The sequence below is a fragment of the Gymnodraco acuticeps genome, unplaced genomic scaffold, assembly GCF_902827175.1.
Source record: "Gymnodraco acuticeps unplaced genomic scaffold, fGymAcu1.1, whole genome shotgun sequence".
NCBI lineage: Eukaryota > Metazoa > Chordata > Actinopteri > Perciformes > Bathydraconidae > Gymnodraco > Gymnodraco acuticeps.
In genome coordinates, this window is record NW_022990673.1 from 1596970 (window position 1) to 1615006 (window position 18037).

General features: G+C 43.5%; 1 protein-coding gene across 2 annotated transcripts in view; it reads left to right on the top strand.

Moving 5' to 3' along the window:
• The first annotated feature begins 457 nt into the window (after window positions 1–457).
• plpp3 (phospholipid phosphatase 3) overlaps window positions 458–18037 on the top strand; it is a 32325-nt gene continuing 14745 nt past the window's right edge. Inside the window, exons 1-2 of one of the 2 annotated variants that reach the window (XM_034229777.1) lie at window positions 458–1039; window positions 15215–15369. In XM_034229777.1, coding sequence (XP_034085668.1) covers window positions 901–1039; window positions 15215–15369 — 294 coding nt within the window. In that variant the 5' untranslated portion in view covers window positions 458–900. Of the gene's footprint in view, window positions 1040–15214; window positions 15370–15731; window positions 15890–18037 lie in introns of both variants that reach the window. The other variant, XM_034229776.1, reaches the window with a different exon arrangement.

An 18037-nucleotide genomic window follows, 5' to 3' on the forward strand; every position in this document is an offset into this window, starting at 1 on the left:
CTCATTACTCAGCATAAATCTTGCAACCTTAACTTGTGAAACAAACTGTTAGAATATTTATCGTTGAATACGTTTTTTTCTTTTATAATTTTTTAAGGATAACAAAAGAATATATATTCCCATCTCCAATAGCATAGGGTTTCAGCCATGACCTGACAATAGATTCCATTAAGCATATCATTATTAATATTATTTACTCTACTGTATTCATTGTAATATATGTATTGTAGTACAATGTGCACGTTTTGACTTTAACTTCTCTGTGTCTATATACAGTTCATTCTATTTTATTCTAAAATTGAGTAATTCCATGTTTTCCTACGAAGATGAGTGAAGTATTTCCCACTATGGTAACCGCTTCACTGAAGTGCGTCTGTCACGTGCCGCTCTACCGCTGGGGGCGCTGTGTCCGCGCGCTCCTCTCCCTCTCGGTCAGTCTGAGAAAGTTTTCCATGCAGGGATGGAGGTGATTACCCACCGCTAGCAGAGGGAAGAGGGCTGAGCCTTGAAGCTGCTGGGGGAACTTGAAGAGAGCAGGGGGAGGAGGAGGAGAAGAAGGATTGATATAACAAGAGCGGCTGTCGATGCGCAGCGCAATTCCACTCACTCCAAGTCTTTGAACCAAGACAGATAAAGGGGAGCGGGCTTTCCATTCATTGCGAGCGCAGGCAACTTTTCTTTCTTGAGTCCGTGGCGCGGGTCCGTTCACCAGATAGTACTCATATATTTTAACCTTTTTATAGAGAAATTGAAACACGAGACAACGTGTCATCCGCAGATTTTAAACTTTACGAGACCTCCGAGCTTTGCATGACATTTTTTTGAAGGACTTGAGACACTGACAGACTTTCTTCACCTACCGCGTGGTGTGGGATTTTGAGCTGAAACGGGGACATTCAAATGCAAAAGTACATGTATGAGAAAGCAATGGCCCAAGAGACAAGAAACGGAGGAACCTCTACATTAAATAACAACAATGGTGTTGACAACAGCAAGAAGAAGCTGCTAATAGCGCTCGACGTCTTCTGTCTTCTACTTGGTAAGTGTTTGAAACAGTTTTGTGTGTTCCCGTCTCTGTTATAATTTGAATTGTTTACGTTTTCGCCTCACATCAGCTGATTTGAGTCAGCTGCTTTAAACTCTGCATTCACAAAAGCATGAACAAATACATAGATTAAAAGCGGAACTCACTTTCTAATAGTTGGCAGTAAAAGCCTTATCGTTTTAAAAGTATTCCCCGTTATCTGTCACAACAAGACTACTTCATCTGCAACATCCCCTTATCATGCAGTTCCAACACACCACCCCATGCCGGAGAAGCGGCAAAAACATGCATCATTATACAGGCGTTCACATTGTTTGCTAGAAATTGTGTATTTTTAACAATCTCACAATACAAACAACCTTCAAACCTTGTTTATTAATCAATATAAGACGTTGACATTCTGCTGATCGACTGACACGCGTATGGTTACTCTGCTGTGACAGCAAGATGAACATGTTGTCAACACATCATATATTGATCATTTTAAAGTCCACAGAGCATCATGGGATCTATCAGAGTGTCCTCTTGCTGCCTGCCAACACCCGGGGCATGAGTGTTTTGAAGTGTTGTAACCTGCCCTTTTTAAGTAGCCCTTGACACCCCTCCTGTGCCCTCAGAACCCTGTTCATCTGACCCTAATCCTCCAGAGGTGCCATTCTAGCTAGAGCTGTCCAAAAGTAGAGATGAAATTTGACTGACACTAAAATCGATGTAACAAAGTTGAAAATGGATTCATAGCTGATCGAACTGTCACTGAAGCCGAGGCGATGCCAATGGCCTTTACTGCGCCAACTTGTTTGTAATGTAAAGTTTGTCTGTTAGTCCTAACTTGTTATTCAGCTGGCGTCCCGTCCAGATTCAGCGTTTGTGTTGCTTTCATAGCTAGTTTGTTTTTGGCCGTTGTCACTGTAGTCCTTTTAGTTTCTGGCTCAGTGCCCCCCCCCCCCTTTCTCTTCTCTTTGTTTTCAATCCCTCCGTCTCTCCTTTCTCTCTTTTAGAAAAGGATTATGGGAGTTCTAACTTCTACACATTCTCTCCCAGAACCCTGCAAATCCCTGGCCAGCTGCCCCTGATCACTCCACTTCAAATTTCTTTCTCTCTCTCCCTGGCTCTCCCCTTTCTAGCCCTCTTCCTCCCTCTCTGTCCATGGGACTGTGTGGAATAATTGCTTAAGCATGTGTTGTGGCAGGGGAATGCCTCTCCAATCTAACAGAGAGATGGAGAGGTGGGACGCGTGGCTGACCAGGCATAAGAAGGGCAGGTGTGAGCCACAGCTTTATATGGAGAAACTGAGGCATCAACGGTAATAACACAATTGCAACATTGTCACAAAGAAACAGGATTTTATCCCCCAGGATGTTACAAATGGTACAAATTAACTCCATATTTGTTGAAGCAGATCTGCTTAACAGATGCAAAGTTTTCCAGTGGGCTTATATTGGTTAGCTTATTAAAGAACCTCAGACAACGATACGCTGTTTCATCTGCACGCATATAAATGTAGATGTGCTTTGAGCGCATGTGGAGTGAATTTCCTGCTTAAACCAACTTCCTTCACTGGTAAAAGCTTGTCTTTGCCATGTCAGACACACACACACACACACACACACACACACACACACACACACACACACACACACACACACACACACACACACACAATGCATGTAAACAACACACAGACACGAATGGTCACACAGATTCTCTTTTGTCATGCTAAACACAATCTGGCTGCTCAGTGGGGATTGGTTGGCCCACTTTAGTGGTTTAGGGGGGATCACACATGGGGTTTTCAGAGGGTGGAGGGACAGGGGAGTTAAAATAAAAAAGGAGAAAGCCCCGGAGAGAAGGGGGGTTATCAGAGGGTCCTGAATGAGGGTGTGTAGGGCTCAGATGAATGCTTTGTGTGGCATCAGAGCAGGGTGGTGTACACTATACAGCTATGCATAGATATCCTAACATTACCTTTTAATTAGTTCCTATCTGCCAGCTGGTGCTACACACACACTGTGCAGGGACACCTTTGTGTATGTTGTCCATCTACATGACACACACACCCTCAGGCATGGGTAGCACTCCTATTTGCATAAAGGACATCTGAGGCCATCTGTACTCACACACATGTGCACAAACTAAAGAATGGTTACCTCCTTATGTTGCTTCTGCTTATTAAGGCTAATGATGCAAACACAGCAGGATCACACACACACACACACACACACACACACACACACACACACACACACACACACACCCACCCAGTGCTCAACTGCTGAGACCAGAGTTAGCATGTGATTTTGGCAGCTGAGCCCAAGATCATCTGCTGAATTCACCTCGGCTCGGGTTCCACTCTTACTGAGCAGCAGAGTTGATGTAGCGTCGCTATAAGGAGAACACACACAAACGCCATACACTCACTATAAATACACAACCTCCGCCGCAGACTGAAATGACTTCTTCATTTTATTCGCTGTCCTCAACATGGCTGCATGCTGTCAGGTAGCCTATTATCATCCGGTTGAGAGTGGATGTTTATTGTGAAAACCTCTCTGAAAGTAGCCTCACCTAAACTCAGATTAAGTTTGACACAATGCAAAGGAGATTATACATTGTGTGTTTGCTTGGCACACATTAGTGCGTCTGGGTTTGGAAGCCACTCAAGAGTTTGAGCTGCTGGGCCTTTTCTGCAGAATATATACATGGATTCACCCCGGACTGGCTCCATTGACTTTCACTCCTGTGGTTTATTTTAAAGCTCCACAAGATCTGTCAGGGTGTTGCTATAGTGACTAACCACTCAAATATATTAGCCACAAGATTGCCTTTTTTCCATCGGCTTCTCAAATGTCCTGTTATCCGCTCTGATCTGCTTTACGGTCAGGTGTTCAGTGACGTGATTCTCCACGCGTGACAGACGTTTAGATTGTTATTGGTAGCGGAGAGGAGTGTAACCTTTTGGCCTGGGGAATCAGCTTCATAACTGGCCCTGGAGAATTAACCCTTTATGGCTCAAACCCAACTCTTACCTCTCCATTAGCTGCTATAGCATGACAGCAGTCAGGCACACAGCCCCTCATTAAAGCTGGAGAGGTTTAACCTCTACCTCTCCAGGCCTCAGCCACTTCAATCCTGAGCCGCTCTACAAATATTTTCCAGAATTTCTCAAATTCTTCATCTGGCTGTAGTGCCCTGGCCAAAGACTCTTGAAGTGACATCTGGTGCAATTTTGGGAGTGAGTGAACCAGGGGGCACGATGTGTGTGTATGTGCATACATAGTGCTCAGGAAAGGGTGGGAAACGGAAAGGTAGTGTCGGTCAGAGGTAGGTGTGGTTGTGAAATGAAATCCTGTCCTTTTTTTTTGGCCTCGCAGCCCATTCCCTTTCTTTCCCCCCCCCCCTTCCTTCCCTCTCTGCTCCCTCTCCACTTGAGCTTGTCTTCCGTCTTCTTAAATGGCTTGGCACTAATGACGAAAAATGGCATGAAAGATCTTTGATCACCATATACTTAAACACAATCAGAAATATATAGTAAAGTAAATGCGTTAAAAAAGTCGCCTGACAACCCACTGAGTAGTAATCCAACACCTATTAGGATGTCCCTATAAACAAAGTAAGTCCAAAACGGCTAACCTTATTGTCAGGGTAAACATTTTCAAGAGTTCTGCTTGAGTCTTTTCCGTCAGTAAGAGCAGTCTGAGAAATAATGCACAAAAGTGCTCTTGATGAATATCTAGCTTGGCACAGAGGAAAAGAGAGGTGGAATTATGTGGGGGGGAAAACATGACAGTGTACCAAATCTACATGAAGTGCGCGAGCCAAGCAGCACTCATTTGTTGTTGTTGTTGTTGTAATCAACAAATCGTAGCCATTAACTTGTTTGCTATAGGTTCCAAGAACGACCACGTGTATAGATTGAAGAGATGTTTTGGAAGTTGTTTGCATGCCAATGTTGTCTTGTCTATTCTTCTATTAGGTCAAAGGTCAGGCAGAAAAGAGGCTGATTGATCACACACAGCCATGGGCTCGATGCATGCATTTAACGGCGTAGAAGAAAATGTGACATCAGAATCAGTTCTGACTATAGTCGATATATGGTATGGTATTTACTGTGTGATTACATCACTGTATGCATGCCTCTGTGTTATCTGTGGCTTTAGGGGCGGCCTGTGGTGCGTTGTGGTGTGTTTTAATGTTGTGGCTGCAGGACGAGGCGAGGTTAGGGCTCTTAAGAAGGTGAGGAGGGTCCTCTGGCAGAAGACCATCATTGGATTATGTAATCGGATATAGATCAGCTGATGTTTATTACAACAGTCAAGCCTCAAGGCTACTAGTCCTTGAAGAATGTATGCAATTTTAAGTGTGCATTTTTGTGTTGAAATATATTTTGTAGTGTTGGCATTGCGGCCAGACATTTTCAGCCAGTTGTTGTGAAATGTGACTGCTGGTGCTGGTGCATCAGTTAAAGGACAAACCCCTGGGGTTTATGTCTGCGCAGGGCTGCGATTAGAGGTCTGTGTGGGTGTGTGTGTGTGTGTGTGTCCCATGGGGTTTATGAGGTAGAATGAGCGCCCAGAGCTGTCATTAGATGGACTGTATGGCCTCAAGGGTGAAAGAGTGTGTATATACGTGCACGCTCAAGTCTGCAATGCATGTGTGGGTAGCATGTGTGAGGCATCTGTGGCTTTATGTGTGTATGTGTGTATCGCATGCGTTTCCCGTGGGCAAGCCAGAGGGATCATGTTGACGGATGTGACTGTTTCTCTTTATGTTGGTACACAAACCAGACACATTCATCTATTTATACTCTTTCCAACGTCTCCATCCGGTCAAACAATTGAATTACACAATCAAAGACAAAACTTTGACAAAAGAGATGAGCAACAGCTTGTAGTTTACTCTTGTCCTGTCTCACTCCACTCTCATCCCTGATTATATCCCTCTTCAGTAAACACCCTCAAACTGCTTATTTAGATAAAGCAGGATTGCTGGGCTGTTCCCTACCATAAACTTTTGTTAGCAGTCAATCTTGCATATGTTTAAGCTTGTGTTTGAGTTTTTCAGTGGACGTCGGAAATGAATATCTTGTGAAGTTGTATGTGTTGCGAATGAGCTCATTGATAAGCTTTTATTTTTCCATTTCATTGAAGTTTTTCAATTTGCACACAACTGTTTTTTTAGGATCATATGAAGGAGGAATCACTCAACATGGCCATTCTACTTATTAACATAGGATCAGCATTGTAAAAAACATTAACATCAACACAACTAGGTTGAATGTAAATGAGAGCAGAGGCAGCATGATCTAATACAGCCGTGCTTCGTCATAGCCAACAGGCTGAAAGCTCTCTGTTTCGCCACACTGTCCTGGCCTGGGCCTCCTCCCTGCTGCTACACAGGGCCCTGTCTGTCACTTTCTCTTACTGCATGGCCCACTACAATCCTCTGTATTTGTGTGTGTGTGAACATGCTGTGCGCATCCAGAGATTGGGGGTTGGGGGTCAGGGAGATTTCACTGTTTCACTGAGAACAATACCCCTTTTGATGCATCTCAGTGCTCTTTGTGTCGTTAACGAGGGCCAATATGCCAGTGGCAGACAGAAGGAGGATGACATGGAGGGAGGGAAAAAAGTGAATGAGGTAGAGATGAGAGTGAGAGACTCCTCTTGCTGCACACTCAAGGCCACTTAATTATCTATCAGTGGTTTATGGGTGCTGCTGTTGCTTCCAGACGCATTGTTGACTGTGTTGTGTAGTACTTATCTGCTCAGCTGTGGCCAGCGCTGCACAGTAATCAGCTCAGCAGCATCTTTATTGACGCATGCCTTATCTGTGCTGTAGCCACTGAGCTCTATCCTGTTTACATACAGAGAAGAAGCTCCCTTCAATACTTAACATTACGGAATGTATACGGAACATTCACACTGTTGGGTCAATTCAACACCTGAAGTCTTCAGATAAAGAAAGCCAAAGATGTGCTCAGAGATTTGCAGGAAATCAAGGAGCAGGTGAGGGGAGGGAGGGCAAGAACATGAGGAATGTATTGAATTAGGTTTAGGGTAGCATTATCCAGACAGTGGCGTCAGGTTTCAAAGACTCCACGGCCCTCTTCTTCGCAGCCAGGCTTTTGTCCCAGGGGTAATAATGCCATTATGGCAACAAGAGAGAAACGCCCAGCCAGCCAACCATCCAGCCAAACAGCCTGATCTGGCCTCTGGGCACTGCTCAGGTTTCCCTTCACTGGAGCAGCTGTGCGTTTGTCCTCTCTCAACTGACAGTGCGGCCAAGCATTAGGAATATCTTGATGAGTTGTAACTGATATTTTCAAAATGCATTATAAATATCCTCTAGTCGCTAATGTGGACCAGAGTTGATTTTCTACAAAACAGTGTTGAATCCAACATCTCTTCAAATGTACCTACAGGCCAGCAGCAGCATTCAGAGGCTGCCCTCGCAGGTGCCTGCTGGTCAAAGTCCCCTAGAGAGTGTCCCACAGATGCCTGTGTGTAAAGGGGCATTTATTCCTGTGAATAAAATCTCTCTGAGTAAGCACATGCTTCAGCCAGCGGCCCCCCGGTCCCTGCAGCATTCACACAGAGGGACAGGGATTCACTCTGCACCACTCTGCTGACCTCAGCCACTCAAATGTGTGTGTGAGTGTCTGTGTCTGTGTATTTGTGAGCTTTGTATATGTGTGCAACTCATCAGCAGCTTGTGGAAACAAAGGAACTGATATCTAGGGCCAAACATCTGTTTACATGTGTGCATATTCTAAATGTATATTTTCCTAAACAGTGATTAGGCGTAAAGAAAAAAACCTGGGTGGTTTTTATGGAGCCGAGTTTGTTTATTTGCATTGAGCAAGCATTATTAAAGCCTTTTGTGGCTGACAACTCAAACATGTTTGAGAAAGGCTTTGCTTAAGTTGCCAGTGGAACCACAGTAATCCACTTTAACACCCACATAGCCACACACAGGCACACACTCTTAGATTTAATAGGCCGTTTTAAATGGGCTGCTCTACGCTGCAGTATAATCCTAGATATATGTCACATCCCTCACCTTTGACCCTTGGCCCTGTGGATACTTCCAGGGCTGGTCGTGAACCTCAGCCAACCTATGCACTCTGTTCCCAAATGTCTGGAAGGCCACACATACTCCCGGCTTCAGTGACATACAGAGAGGGGGAACTGTGAGGGCTAACGGCACTGTGTAGTGGTGGATGTGTGACAGATTTCACAACATCCAAGGCATCTGCTTTGCAGGCCGTATTTAAAACCGAGGTCACGGCAGCGTTATAGTTTGATACTAATAAGCGTTTGTGTGTTCTTCAAATTTAATTTGTTAAACATAAAGCGTATGTACCAAGTCTCCATTAAAACAAATTCATTTCAACTGCCACTGAGGGAGCCAGCTTCCTGCTCACCTGCCTTCATTTGCTATAATAATGTCTAATAAAATAATATACCTGGCACTGAGCCACATTCTCTCTGATCCCTTGTTCTTATCAGATACACTAAACAGCACACACGCTCTCACTGTTCGCACACTCAATGCTAATCTCCTCCCACATGCAAACACACACTGCAATTACACGGTGGGAGAGGGCCTTTATCCAAATTAATGGAGAAGAGGGCTGTGCTAATTCACCTAATTCAATAAAGACACACTCTCTGTCGTTCACTCTCTAGACACTGAGAGAGTCACACACATTACATAACAACAACATATTATCTACTTAGGAGTGTCCTTTTGCGACAGGTTATGTTGCAGGGTGTGTGTACCTGTGGAGCTTCAACTGAGTGAATGTCAAAAGATTTCTTCAGAGACGGGGATTGGGATGAAATACACCTGTGAAGGTAATTGATCTGTACACATAAATCAGGTTTCTCTTTCATAACAAGACACAAACACATCTAGTTTCTTAGTAGAAATATTGGTTCCTTAAGATAAATTGTTATGATAAAGAAGGTAAGAAATGTTTCTTGTTTGTATTTAAGTAGTTCATCAAGTTAAGAACTGCAACTGATGTCAGAAAAAGTAAGTAATGCCCCTAACAATCATCCAGAGCCCAATGGGGGTGTCTTAAAATAGTTTGTTTTCTAAACAATCCCAAACCAAACCTCCTGGGACCCAGCCCATTGAAAATGTCCACTGTAGTGGACATTTTGTTAACATGCATATCCTTTTACTCTTTTGAGGTACTCTATCAATCCCTGATGTACTGTACAGAGGACATCCTGGTCTTTCCAGTGATATGTCATTGGTTAACATTGCATGCTGGGAAGTTCCTCTTTCTTTTCATCCAAAATGACTGGCATACGAAAAACAAAATTGTATAGAAGCAGGAGGAGAAGTCAAATATTGTTGAATAATTGTAATTTTTACCATGAAAATCATATATATTATTGTTTATTAACATGTGAGGAACTATATAATTAGTTCTGAAAGCAATTAAATAATTCAAGTTTTCAAATAACAGCCCTTTTATAAATGTCCATTCTAGTGGACGTCAGGACTATCTTCATGGACTTTATGACTCAATATTGTTGCAGGAGACGGAACCGAAGCAGACATTTTCTGTACCAGAAAGTTCAGGAAGATTAAGATTTTGAGCTCTCAGATGATGAGAGAGATGAGGATTTCACACCTGGGATAGAAGAGGGTCAAGAAGAAGGGGGGGGGGGGGGAGATGCAGGAGGCTCCATGAGCGCACAGATAGATACATAGAGACAGACGAGCTGGAAAGACATGGCCCTCTGTGGGCCAAGAGTAGCACGTATGTCTTATTGTTGTTTTTATTTGAAGTGGAGCCACGAAAAATGAGAATTGCCTCAGGAATGCAAGCTTTGTTTCTATGAGCAGGTCAAATGGAGACCACATCCATCAAACTAGTCAAGATGACCCTACAGACCGTGCTGACTGGAGTCAATGAGGTACTTTCCCACTACATTGACTACAAAGTCTTTGAAGATCTGGAAAGATTCACCAAAAAACAAACTAGTTTTGTATTGACCAAATAAACAGCAATGTTCAGATCAATTACTTATTCATGTTTTAAATAAAGGTGAATGTATTATTGTATTAATATCACTCTATAACCATAATACGTTACATAGTCCATCTGTTAATTTTGGCTGTCTTTTCAAACTAATATGGTCCCGACGTCCTCTACAGTGGACATACTGTAACATTTTAAAATTAAATTAAATTTAAAAAAAGTCTAAATTGCAAGATGTTTTTTTAACCCTAAATAGGTAGGAAATCACAAAAAAAAGGAAATTGGAAGACACTTTTTTTCCTCGGTTCCCAGGAGGGAATATGTACAATTCACAACAATATCAGTCATTTAGCAGGTTTTTCTAAATAGATCACTGGAAAGATTGTCTTCACAGTTTACAATATTTTTTTTTTGAAAGCCTAAATGTTTTAAAGGAGTTAACAGTTTCAAATGTTATTAGGCAAAATCCTAACTTTATCATATGACTTCTTAGTACTTGATACTAAAGAATAAGCAATCTAGAAGATTTGCAAAACAAATAACATGAATATACTCTGGGCGGAGCTGAGCCATTAATTTTCTTACAGCTGAATTGTTGTAGAGCAGTGAGAAAAATCATAGAAGAAAAGACATTCGGATTGATGGACTTGCCGGTCTGTGCAGACAAGTCCCCCTCAGCCCTCTCTAACCTTCCTCTGAATTCTTGGACCCACTTCTTTAGGACGGGTCACATGAGGGGCTTGAGAGACAGGAGGAGGAAATCCTCCATTAGAGCAGGCTACAATACCCCTTCCTCTACACCGCTCCGCCTCCCATTCACCTCTCACTCTGACTGCTGACGCTCCAGCTCACTCACCATAATCACGATATCTTTCTAATTCTGTCCCCGAGAGCCATGAAGCCCATTAAAATGTCAATAGAGAGCCAGAGAGGAGAGAGAGTCATGGGAGAAGCTTGCCACTACAGTCTCAGCAGATACGCAGGTGTAGCTCTATGGAGAAATTAGTGCAATGTCAAAGGGAATTAACCTTTTGAACGTCAAAGAAGATAAGCTGCCTTAAGAATAACCATTGTGTCATTCTCTGAAGTACAGTTGGTATTAAGATGAGGGGAAATAATAGATTGATTATCCTTAACCACGCAGGACAAAGAAACGGATATCAAGTAACTCTGTTAAGATGCATTAAAAAAACAAATTCTTACGAAATAGAAAGCTGATAAAGAAACACACGGTTTTTCTGCGTGAAGTGTAAAACTCAGACTTCATGGTGTTAGCCCTGCTAATCTATTAGCTAACTCGCAATACCAAATGTAACTCCTAAGCCAATCAAACGAGTGCTTGCTGGATAATCTCTGTCACACAAACAACTGGTGCATGCACACTCACACATACATACATACATACATACATACATACATACATACATACATACATACATACATACATACCAAGCTACATACAATCAAACGTAAATACATATGCAGTGCATAGCAAACCATATATAAACATTATTTTTGTTCCATAAATTCTAGCAGGCAGTGGAGCGTGAAGTTGTAAGTGGATTTACGGATGGAAAATAAGTACAGTACACGCACATGCACATAAAGCACCGGCATGACCTCTGCATCAGCCAAATAAATACCTCTCTCTCTATCTCTCTCCCCCTCTCCCCTCTCCCCCTTCTCCCCCTCTCCCCCTCTCCCCCTCTCCCTCTCTCTCTCTCTCTCTCCCCCTCTCCCCTCCTCTCTCTCTCTCTCCCTCTCCCTCTCCCCTCTCTCTCTCTCTCTCTCCCTCTCTCCTCTCCCTCTCCCTCTCTCTCTCTCTCTCTCTCTCTGACCTGTGGTAAGTAGTGTTTAGTGGTCTGCAACGGTTCTCCTCGTAGACTGAAAGAGAGAAATGCATGACAGGATCTGATAAGACAAATAGAACTGTTCCTCAAACTCGCCAAGCCACCCACGTGTTTTTTCCGCCTGTTGCATTCTTCATACTTTCTATTGCTCCCCCCTCTCTCCTTCTCTAAATTGATTTATCTTTTGCCTTAAATTATTCTCAGATGCCTGTTTGTGCCTTTGAAAAGCAGCTAAGGGCGTTGAAGGCTCATAAGGCTTGTTGGCTCTAAAAGCTCAGAACTCACTACCGCTCCAGCAAGACAAAACAATCAAAACAACTGGTGAAAATAGTTAGAAGACGATAGATCCAATGGATATAAAACGTTTAATTTAGGTTCTGTGTCAAAAGTGCAGCTGCTTTCCCCTTCTTAGTGTCACTGAATGATCTTATCTTGTAAAATAGTTGTTTTTAATTCACTGACACACCACAGTCCTTTGCCAAGAGCCCAACCCACCTCTTTCTCTTCTCCCCTTTCTGTTTTTTATCTCTCCATCTTTCTGACACTCCCTTTCCTCTCTCTCTGGGTCAGCAGACCCTGTGAAGGTCACCCGCTCTTTGTCCTATTGCCATTAAACAGGTCATATTTCTTCTCAACACTGATTGCAGGAGACTAGGCTCAGACGGTCTGTAGAGTTGGGGTAACTTTGTGCTGAGATGTTCATGTGCTAAATGTGGTATGCCCACATACCAGGATGTTTTCAGGGAGATTGCATGGGGGGGGGCAGCACAAAACAGCTTGGCATTTCAAGGCTGGGCGGTGTGCGGACAGAGAGGCTTTCTTTCACTCTCAATAGATAGTGTTGAGGTGCTGTTTTTCGATCGGTTTAGGGTTTAAGCACACGTTTTTGTGTGTGTGTATGTGTGTGTGTTTCCCATGTCTGTAAGCCCATGACCTCCTTTCACTTCTCCTCATTAGCATGTGAATCCCCCCTCCACAAGTAGGACAGAGTGGAGGGACGGAGGGAAGGAAAAAGAGTACAAATTGGAAAAGCAGAGCAATGAGAGAAAGAGAGATTGACGTGGAAGAAAGCATTTTTCTATTTCAGAAAAAAAAGTGTGTGTTTACCCAACAGAAAGCATTTTTTACATGGACTTAATGCATTGGTGTTCCCTTGGTTTTCAAGGTGTTGACTGTACCCAATTTCACAGGGGCATTAAGCAAAAAGACAAAACACCCGTTGCCCACGTAATTCTGTGTGAACAGGCTCACCCAGAGCTAACCCTGCCTGTTGTGTGGTTCTCAGACACCACTGAGCCTGGCCCTGTGTGGCCCTCCAGCAGCCTGTCCAGCCCTGGCACGGCACCATGTTTGTGCAGGTGTCTGCCTCTGTGACCGGCCCATCTGCTGCCCTCTGCCAACCCCTGGAGAGAGAGAGAGAGAGACAGTCTGTTTCTATTACACTGAAACTTCAAAACAATAGAAAAATGCTTAAAACTCTTTAAGCTTTTTAAGTGGCTCTCTGCTGTTTGGAAGTATTGTTTAGTACAGATGAAAAGAAGCTTCTAAATTCTCAAGTTGTTTTTACTAAGATGATTCTTAAATCACCAGTTGACAAAACGTTCTCACCTCAAAGTCAATTAAGCCTTTGTTCTGGAGCTTTAAATGTATCGTGTGAATCAGCAGTTGGAGTAACCTTAGTGTTCATGGAAATGTAACATTGTAATTACATACAAATCTGAAGGCACTTATGTTCAAGGACACCTTGTGTGTGTTAAAAGTTGAGTTGTAAAGTTCATTCTTGACCTCAAACCCTCCAAAAAAAAGCATCACTTTTTTGAGACAGCTTTCAAAATGATAATTGCCTATGGTCAAAAACCACCACCACCACCACATATATTAAACCACATATATGCAAAAAGAAGGAGAAAATGAAGAAAAATGGCTATTTGGCCATATTGGTGTAGACATGGACTCATTGGCACCCGAGACCACACTTTCTTATTTCAAGTGAGGGCAGATGTCACACCTGTGGGAGCCTCGAGTGGGTAGCATGCATAAGAAAGTGTGTTTTGAGGTCTCGTGTGAATGGTTACCGATGATTGCTGTGTTGTTCAGGACAGACCAGTAACATGAGCTCCTTCTCCCATCACTAGTGAGACAAGAGCCGCGGTTCTCAGCCGCATTAGAAACATTCATGAGTAGAGTTCTGACTTTGACCCAAATGTCAAAAAATCCCTGTGATGTGAGCTAACCACACAAACCACATGTGGGAGTAGTTTCTGTGCAGTCTGCAGATGAATGTATATGTTGGTGTGTCTGTGTGTGGGTCTTCAGGACGCCTCCATGTCTTCAGCCCACTCTATTTATGAGCTACTACAGTCAGACGTACACACACCAAACATGCTCTTGTGCGAAAAATGTTCCAGAGTTGGGTGGGCTTAGTTATGTTTTTCTTGGTATTCACACATTTTAAAGGACAGTGTCAACCAGAGTTTGCATGCCTGTAGTACTTTAATTTGGAGATTTGTATTTTAGAGTTCATTGAACATCTAGCACTGCTCTCAGGTTGTGTATTTGTTGTTGAGGTCATTGGACAAGCTCTTTCAGATCCTCATGAAGGCTGTTGTTAAAGTAGTTGTTTGTCATTTTGTGAAATATGTTTTTTTATTATAGGGAATAAAAAGGAGATTGATATCACTCTAGTTGTATGGAAAATATGTGGCCACTGCTCGACTCCAGTTAGCTTAGCTTAGCACAAGACTTGAAGCAGGGTAAAACAGCTAGCCTGGCTTACTCCAAAGGTAATAACATCTTGCTTTAACATTAAATGTTCCTTCTTTCATACATCCAAACCTGGATTTTATTACCAGGCTAGCTATATTTTTGTCAGCCTCTATGCTAAGCTGTTTCTATCAACAACAACACTCTAACTAGAATGGCACTCTCTTTCCCTGCAATCTATAACACTAAAGTTCTGGTAGTATTGACCAAGTACCCATGTTGGAAGGTTTCCTTTGTGTCCAATAATGGACCCCTAGTCTTGAATGTCAATCTGTATTTGCCCTGTCAGGAGGGGTCTCCTAATGCTAAAGAATCACCCTCAATTCTCTATAGCCGTGTGTCACACTGTCAACAGAGGCAGCAGGAGGGCGTGTGCTGAGTAAACAACCTGATTATGTTAGCATCCAGACACCTGTGAAGGATTGTTAAAGTGTGTTTTTAATGGGATTTCTTTTCAGCTTACAGGTAAGTGGAGTTATCTGTATGAGGCCATATGATTCCATGTTTTAATTGTGTGCGTGGGTTCATACATCCGTTCATTAATGTGTGTATGTGTAGCTATGCTGCCCAGCCTGGTCCTGCATCGTACCTCTGTGCGCCCGTACCAGAGGGGTTTCTACTGCAGTGACTCCAGCCTGAGATACTCCTACAAGAAGAGCACCGTGTCCTCCTCAGTGCTCACTGTCGTTGGGTTGACACTGCCCTCGGTGTCCGTAAGTCCCACACACAAAGAGCACTCGGTGTTGGGGAACATTGAAGGCAGAAACGGGGATGGCTGACGGTTCATGGTGGTGGTTGAGAAGAAAAATACTCTTAAATCATAGCTTATCATTTATGGTGTCAGTCTTCTGATTTTACAAATTCATCACTCTCAGATGACCATACATGAAAACCTTAAGCAGCACCCTTTTTTGCCTTATCCCATGATCCCCCGGTTTTGTGTGCTCCTTGTGCCCCCCCTGTTTCTCCTCCGTTTATGTCTGTGTCACTGACCTGGTGCTTTTATGCTCTCTCTCTCTCTCTCTCTTTCTGTCGTTCTCTCTCTTTGCTCCCCTCTTTCATGTGTCTTTTGTAGCTAGCCTGCCTTTCCTGATCATTGAGACTAGCACCATAAAGCCGTACCAGCGCGGGTTTTACTGTTCGGACGAGTCCATCCGCTTCCCCCGAAAAGAGGGAGACACCATTAGCGATGCCGTGCTTTGTGGTGTTGGCATTCTTATTGCCATCTTCTCTGTAAGTCGACCTTTACAACTCCCTTTGTTTACTGCTTGTACTCCAAAGTCACTTCTTTTCAAATCTTGGTTACCTTACTCCAATAGATTAGTCTCACTAACATAACCCCTTATTTGAGAAGTTTGAGTGATTTCTATCATGCAACATTTTCCCAAAAAACTCCAGTCTTTTGCTTTAAATGTTCTCTATATGTCCTACCCCTTTCATCCTACGTTTTCTTCATCATACTTTATTCTTCCGTATCAGCTTCGCCTCATCCAAACCATTTGTAATGGTCTGTTTAATGACTTCTCTAAGCAAGTTAGTGGTGGCGAGAGGCCCCCCAAGTTTGGGTTGACACATGCATGCCAATGACCAAAGAGATTTTACTAGCCTTTGGTCCATTCCCAAACCTCCGACTCGTATCCCTGCGCAGTGACACCATGCCCTTTCTGCCCTGCACATCACCCTGGGTGAATGTGTCAGTGCTCTCTCCCATGCCTGCAGTGCCTCACTGATGGCCTGAGGCATCTCACCAGTTAGAAAACAGCATGAAGTCCTCATTCCCATCATTGACTCCTGCTCTAAAGAGGGAATGGCCCTAGTCTAGTGCCAGCAAATTAGAGGGGGGGTCAGGGTGAGTGGAAACATGTTATAATGACATTTGGTGCGGTATGTGTACGTCAATTAGTGCCACGTGGTCAGGCTAGATGATCTTTACAGCCCCCAGCCTCTTTGTGGCACAGCCCCCTCATAAGTTCCCAGACTAAGACGTCGCTGTGCCGCCATCTCCTCGCCATCTCTTCGCCATCAGCTTGGTGGGCACACACACACACACACACGCTTTACCACCTCAGCTGTTCTGCTTATTGGAACCAGGAGACTGTGTTAGTTAGCTCCCTCACATGTTCACGTGTGGGCAAAGCTGGCGTGTCTCACACAGCTGTGTTTCATTAGTGGCGTCTACTGCCATGCCGACACCATTCCTTCACCACACATGCACGCTCACTCATGCAGGCACACACACAGATATGCACACATATACATAAATTGGTAGCGGATTCCAGTTGGGTCTCTTGTTTATCTTCGCTACAAGGGAAATCCCAACAGTCCTACTGGTCAGACATATCAATGTCTAAAAGGCCACGTTTCAACTGTGAAAAGCAGAGTTAGCTATAGCTAGATAGAGATCAATAAGCAGATCTATCGCCGAACAAAATATACCCTCCAGGCGTCTATTGAGCCCTCTCCTCTGATCAGAAAGTTCTGCAGTATTTATGACAGGCTCTGTCTGCACTAAGATAAACTCGACACATACCAATAACCCAAGCCAGGGAGATGAAGAAGGGGCGGAGAGGTTTGAATGCAAATGGCGACAACCCAAATAAACTTCTCTGTCCTGTATCAGCCTCCTGTAGTTTTAATCTCAAGCTTAGATCAAAAACAATCCATTGACAATAGCACACACACACACACACACACACACACACACACACACACACACACACACACACACACACACACACACACACTAATGCGACACTATGTTTGTTTCTTCTGGCTCTAAGCCTGCCAGCTGACCACCCAATAGGCAGGATAAATGTGTTTATCAAACCTAACAGCACACAAACAATAGATGTAAATACGCAAACATTATGTATCTGTATTAACTTGGTAGGGTGCCTGGGAAAAGGCTGATCATGCAGATGTGTACACATTAAAAGTCTTAATGCTATTTGCATTAAGAGCACTGAGTGTCAGCTGGCTTAGAGATAGGCAGGTAAATATTTTCCTGAGAGAATGTAGGCCGAAGACTGGAGCCTTGTGTGGGAAGGAGAAGGAAAGGGAGATGTGGTTAGCGGTGGAGAGCAGCCGTCCGTCAGTCAGATACCCCAGGTGGTACAGATATGATTGACATCTACGTGCCCTGGGGGTTGGCTTGGTGTAAGCCCCCTCAGTGTAGAGGAGGTCTTACCTTGGGCCCCAACACTACTTAAAACCTTCTGGCTTGAATACCACAAGATTCAGGTTAGCCTACTCAACTTAAGCCTTAAAGCAGACCATTGCCCTGAAATAAATCCTCTTTTTTTTTATCAAAGTCAGGTCAATCGGACTGAGATATTAACCCAGTCTAGTCTTCATGTTTTACTTTTCCTTTGCCTTCACTGT